Source organism: Helicoverpa zea, chromosome 22 (assembly GCF_022581195.2).
Source record: "Helicoverpa zea isolate HzStark_Cry1AcR chromosome 22, ilHelZeax1.1, whole genome shotgun sequence".
Taxonomy (NCBI): domain Eukaryota; kingdom Metazoa; phylum Arthropoda; class Insecta; order Lepidoptera; family Noctuidae; genus Helicoverpa; species Helicoverpa zea.
This window is the reverse complement of record NC_061473.1, coordinates 782,087-788,393: the sequence shown is the minus strand read 5'-3', so window position 1 is coordinate 788,393 and position 6,307 is coordinate 782,087. Positions and strand designations below refer to the sequence as shown.

The following is a 6,307-nucleotide window of genomic DNA, read 5'->3' as shown; positions in this document are numbered from 1 at the left end:
CAGCTGGGAGCTTGCTTTTATTTAACACTTAAGGATTTTATTGGGAGGATCTTAGAAAATAAATAAAGAGCTATGAGCCACCGTCAAATATTTTTCTTAAAAAAACGGCCGTCAATTTCTTTTCTGCCCGATTTTTCTTCGAAAAATGGTTTATTTCTCACTTACTCTGCAACAGCGATAGTGCTCGCATAAAAAATAAATATAAACTGAATTATATACATCACATAGAAAATCCTTAGTTATTCTGCACTTATCGCCTCCATGGTTTTATTGATAACATTACAGAACCATTTTTCAAAAGCAATTTTTTACAGTAGCAACAAGACTGTGTATATAACAATGACTAAATGCATCATACTTAATCTCCTGAAATTCATAATAAGTAACACAATTGCCCCGGGAGATTAGTAAACGATAGTCCTAACTAATTTCTAAACATTCAAGAAATTGATACCGATATACCTCTTACCCATTACAAATATCATCCTCTATACATAGGAATAGCGATACCAAAAAACAAATCCAAAAACGGTAAATTATTTATTATTGACATCAATACTCCAGCCATCAGACTCGTAACCCCCTCTCAACCCTGTCGCAGGACTGACATCTGTAGTTTCTGTAGTAGTTGTCATAGCTGTCGTAGTCGTATTAATAACTACTTGAGTTGGCAACGTCAATGGACCAAAGAATGTAGGTTTGGCACGACCAGCTTTTCCAACTTTGTATGTGGCGATGAATTCGCCGAGTGGCGATTTTGTAGTTGTTGTGGAGCGAGCCCCGCCTGTGTAGTATCCTGCCATCTGTGAGAAAATTAATGATTATTTTTAATTATTATCAGGAACTGTTCTAAAGGTTGCGGGACAGTTCCTCCGCTTACTGATCTCTGATAGCTTTTGAGGAACTTACCTGACGGATAAACTATGAGTTTTGGTTTTACAGGTGTCTGACAGAAATTATAGGCAGTCTTTTCTCTTGCAGATAGCATTAATAATCAGATAACTAACTGACACTTTATCGGTGATCGTTGAAACCTATCTGTTACTTTCTGTACCCACATCCGAACAACGTAACTCCAAAATTGAGTTTTTGAAAATTGTTTTTCAAGAGCAGCTACATATTTCATGAATGGTCAAGCAAACAAACACTAAGCTAAGATTCAAAACCATACTCACTGATTCGCTGACAGATTCAATCCAGTCAGAGTAGGCACCGACTAGAGTGAATACTGTGGGTGCATCCGCATACCCACAGACAGCTGGTCCAAATGATATAACTCCTACTAGCCGACCTGATAATATTGCTGGACCACCTGCATCATGCTAGAAAGCGAAATCATCATTAAAAATGACATTGGTTATATCGTGAATCTCATCAAAATTGATAGCATTATAATCATATTAACTAGCATTAATTTGCATGTTTCAAAGAGTGTGTTAAGTATGAATGTGGTAGGATGGAGAGGCAGTCATAGACCGAGGAAAAGATGGATTAATTGCCTGAAAGAGGAAATGAACCAGAAGAGAGTGGATGTAAGCAAGGCTTCTGACAGAAAGGAATGACAGAAAAACACATGTTGCGCCGACACCAAATGATTTGGGAACAGGGCTGGAAGATTATGATAAACTAATATTTACCTTAAAAGTACATTTCATGCTTTGTAAACTCTTGGTTTCAACTATTTATATTCATTGATTAGTTAGCATGTCTGTTTTTAGTTTTTTGAGTTCTTTAATAATGAAATCAAATGTATGCATTGTGAACTTACATCACAAGCACCTTCTCCCGTCGTGAATGTGCCTGCACAAAACATGGTCTCCGTAATGAACTTGCTGAAATAAAATGCCCATTATTATAATCAGTTACTATATTTATTTAATAAGTACAGTGACAGACTACATATTGTAGTCTAATATTTTTTGAAAACATTATCATCATCATCCTCCTGCCCTTATTCCAGTTTTATTTTCAATACATTATATTACTAGATCACTATAAAAACTTTTGATACTTACTCTCCATACACCTCCTTACAAAAGGAATTGGGATACACAGGTAATATCTTCCTCTGCAAGAATATCGGCTCGTACGCCATCTTTTGTGATATCTAAAACAAAATTGTTTATAAATTACTAGCTTTTGCCCGCGACTTCGTTCGCATGGAATAGTGACTTCCTGCATATTTTTGGTTTGACCAATAGATGGCGCTATATGTCCGGAATAAATTTTATTTTTTATTTCTATATTTTTTTAAATAAAAACTATCCTATGTCCTTTCTCAAGTTCCAAACTATGTCTGTACCAAATTTCACACAAATCGGTTCAGTAGTTTAGGCGTGAAGAAAAGACAGACAGACAGACAGACAGACAGACAGACAGACAGACAGACAGACAGACAGACAGACAGACAGACAGACAGAGTTACTTTCACATTTATAATATTAGTTAGGATAAGAAATCACTTTTTTGTTTTAAAGTCTTCATCATCGTTTCGGCCAAATAATAACCACCGCTGTACCTAGGCGTCTCCAAAGTTTTACCTTCACGGTACTTGAAACATATTTAACTGCTAAGATGTGCAGGTAGGACGACTGATCTGCTTTGAAAAATTCAAACGTATATTTTAAGAGAAAATATAAATACCTTGGTAACTCCCCAACCCAGCACCAGAACTTCTGCAGTTGGTGGCGGGGTGTGGGGTTCTAATGCAATGGGAATGCTCTTTGTCAGGACATGGTGAGTGAAGAGTATTTGACGACGAAGACGCAGCACTGCCAAGTTGCATTTTAGTGTCCTTGGGTTGTAGCCAGGATGGAAGTACACCTGAGGATATGGATTACGATTTAGAATATATTTTTTGTAAGTTGGTTGTAGTTCAAGACTTTTGGAGATGTTTTCAAGTGAGAATCTCTCTTTTCTTATGGACACTCGTTATTAGAGTAAATTCTTATAGTCTTTAAATGATAAGCAATCTTCAATTTCCTGACCTCTTTTCGAATATGGTGGTGTTTCTCGACCCAATTCAAAGACTTCGGTAAGGGCACGTTGTAACACTAGACGAATTTTAGTACATAGGTGCATGCTCTTACCATCAATACATCAATCATTTCTCCTCCTATCCGACTGTGGTTGCTGCCAATCCTTACTTGTAATACTCGAGGGTTTTCACGGAAGAACCGGTTGTTATGCATCCTGAGAAATTACAATATTAGTTAGAAAGGGACATCGGGCGGGGCTGCCGTGCAGACGATGTCCCACCTAATCGCATGTCCACTGAGCCCTGAAACTTGCTTGCGGGAGGACTTAAATTAAATATACCAAAATTGTTGACGTTGTTCCTGCTCATCATACTCACAACTGTAAACAAGAAGCAGAAGTGATCATCAGATCTTTGCTGTACAGAACTGCTCCACACCAGAATCTGCCCATCAGATGAACAGAAGCCATGAACGGATAGAGTCTGATGTTTGTCCTCTCTCCCTTGAAGATTCGGCGGCCGCTGCGCTTGTTTTCATGGTAACTCTTTTTCTCTTCTAACTCGCCTTGAGGATCTATGAAAGAATTATTTGCTTAAGAATGGCTGCTACGACAATGTCATTACAAAGTTTCTTTGAATGTTTAAAGCCTACAAATTCTAAACTTTAATATTCAAATATAGCAATACGTCTTCTGCTTTGCGATAGAAACAACTAAAAATATTTAAAGTTACGAACGATAAATATAACGTCTAATTCATACCCCACAAGTGACTATCATTTTTCTTTATTTTGTGACCGTCATTTGGTACTTCAGCTAACAGTTTATCAACTACATCATTAATCTGTTCTTCATGCGAATGTTCAGGGATCTCTTGTTGCATCATCCTTCGTGCTGACTTCACCAATTTCTTCCTCCCACCCTTTTCTGCAAGGATCTTCATAATATCATCACGAGTCATCTTTTCTTTCAACTTTAGATACAAATTTTTCGTATCATTCGCAGACAAAAATGAGAAATGATCATTCTCATTTAGTGCGTGGTAGAAGTTAGTTTCATTCAATTTTGTTTCGTTTGTCACATTTTTTAGAACGTTTGCCACCAAATTATGGTTTACTACATATACTCCGATTGTATCGAGTTTTTCTTTTAGATCTTTGATTCTTTCCTTTTCATGGTCAACACCGAGGAAATGGACTAATTTGTCAGATACATCGTACACTGTGATGTTATTTTCTTCAATTGGTGCATCTTTTATTTCATCGGCTATACTGTGTGCACATAGTAATAATGTCAAACTCAATATCAAACGCATCATATAGAAAAACTCGCTGTTCTGAACTTATTGCCTGTAGTTTTATTGATATTGAATAATTTTATGAGTGTGTAAATTTTATTAGATTTATGGCGATTTGGGTAATCTTAAAATGTCAATTGATCACGTGTATTATTGTGGCATAGTAAATGGGTACTATAGTAAGTCTTGCACTTGCAAAAATATGTTTTGTATAGAGAGTGAAAAATAATTAATGTCAAAATAAATGCTGAATAGAAAATTATGTAAAATTATTAGTAACTATTTTTCTGAAGATATATGATAATATGAAATCTGTAATGATACTCTATTTTATGTATATCTCGACTTTATTACGAGTACAAAAACTTTTCTCACGTTTTAATTACTGAACCGAAAAGTTTTTCTAAGAACTCAATCTTTGGAATAAAATTTTTATTTGAGTTTTTAAGCGTCTTCAATTTACATTCAGAGTATTTCTTTTTGATATGTCTGTAATTATTTTCACGTCTTATATTTACAGAACTTGATTATATCACTAAGAATTCAAGAACATGTTTGATAAATCATGAAGGTTTTAAGATGACAGAGCATTCAGATAAAGTTGATCCAATTTGGATGTCATTAAGAATACAGACTGGTAAATTACGCTGTATCTGGAATACAGCGTTAATTATGAAGATAATAATTTAGAAGGCACTACTTTTTCCAAAAATGCTACATCGAATTTAGATGCTCCTATTTTGAAGTTGATACTCAGAAAAACTCCTTAACACCCTTAACTTACCTACTTACTAAAACCAGACTTACTTTTCCTTAACTTATTAAAACCAGAAATAGATACTAGAACACAAATAACATTGGTTACTACACCAAATTGGGAACTTATGCCTATAATGAGGCTGTTCTAACCTTCGGCCCAAAGTCATCAATCAAGCTAGATAGCGCCTAAACCAGAGCCGGATTTACAGTGCAACTACTATGGGCCCCCCATTGGTAGATATCCCAGAAATATTCTTCATTGAAACTATCCCTACAGTTGTGGGAAAGTGGGATATCGTCACATGACCCCACTCACTGTGGGACCCAAAAGAATTTTACCAACTAAAAACACCTTGTTCCTTCTGGAGCCCTTTATGCACCCAGGGCCAGGGCCGGTTTAACTGTCTTGACGATATCGAACGATGAACAATCCCGCAGCCCTTGGTCAATTTTCTTCCTGGGGTGTAAAACTGCCGTCTACTCCACCCCTAATATATCAATATGCAGCCGTTTTTCTAAAAAATCCTACCAAAAAAAAAAAAAAATTAACGCTTCATGCCGCATTATTTTGAAAAGAAGACTTATTTTCAGTACTTGGAGGCCCACGATATTACTATGGAATAATATTTGCAGCCCCTTCTTTCCTAGTTCGGCCCTGCTGAGCAATACCTAAACACGGAATCGAATTACGACCCGCAGAAAATCGAGCCTTCTAGCCGGGTAGACAGGCTGATTATTTTTATTTATGGTAATGGTTGAGCACTAAATTGCACGTAAAACCTATTTCGAGGGCCACCATTTTCAACGTGATTTTTTACGGAGAAAAATTGGGTTTGACGCTGTAGTCAATCACTTCAATTTGTTGTTTCGTTATGCATACCAGGTAATAACATAACGATTGTGAAGTTATGACATGACATGGTCAGTGGTCACTCGTCTACGGATCGACCGCGTCAATTGTTGCTTAACTTTATTATCGGTCGTTCCACGCGGTTTTGATTTAGCCACGAGCGAATTTAAAAATTAAGTCACTCAACATTAATGTAACTTTGATAGAAACTATCTTAATTATGTATTTCTTCAGATTTCAGTTTAACTTCAAACTGAATACCATTATTATGTAGATTTTAATCAGAAAGAACACATTTTACGGTAATGTAACAAACAAGAGTCAGACAGTTATTTATAGCTTACTTAGCATAGCATAGCATTACAAATTTTCTAAATATAAATGAGCGTAGTTATAAATAGCCAAATATTTTGTACACCAATTCG

General features: G+C 36.1%; 1 protein-coding gene across 1 annotated transcript; it reads right to left on the bottom strand.

Annotated features, from left to right (window-relative positions):
- Positions 1 to 527: 527 nt before the first annotated feature.
- LOC124641627 (prostasin-like) lies at positions 528 to 4,294 on the bottom strand. Its single transcript, XM_047179782.1, has 8 exons — positions 3,739 to 4,294; positions 3,356 to 3,551; positions 3,090 to 3,192; positions 2,644 to 2,823; positions 2,016 to 2,107; positions 1,769 to 1,832; positions 1,176 to 1,322; positions 528 to 803 (listed from the first exon to the last, which is right to left on the bottom strand). Exons 1-8 carry the CDS (start codon positions 4,292 to 4,294, stop codon positions 537 to 539), a joined length of 1,605 nt encoding a protein of 534 aa, XP_047035738.1. The 3' UTR covers positions 528 to 536.
- Between the last annotated feature and the right edge of the window lie 2,013 nt (positions 4,295 to 6,307).

Excerpts from the sequence above, each read along its gene's own strand:
- LOC124641627 (XM_047179782.1), bottom strand. The coding sequence starts at position 4,294 with ATGATGCGTTTGATATTGAGTTTGACATTATTACTATGTGCACACAGT. Across the intron at positions 3,193-3,355 it reads TCTGCTTCTTGTTTACAGTT|GATGCATAACAACCGGTTCT; the intron begins GTGAGTATGATG and ends GTAATTTCTCAG. Across the intron at positions 2,824-3,089 it reads AAATGATTGATGTATTGATG|GTGTACTTCCATCCTGGCTA; the intron begins GTAAGAGCATGC and ends CCATATCCTCAG.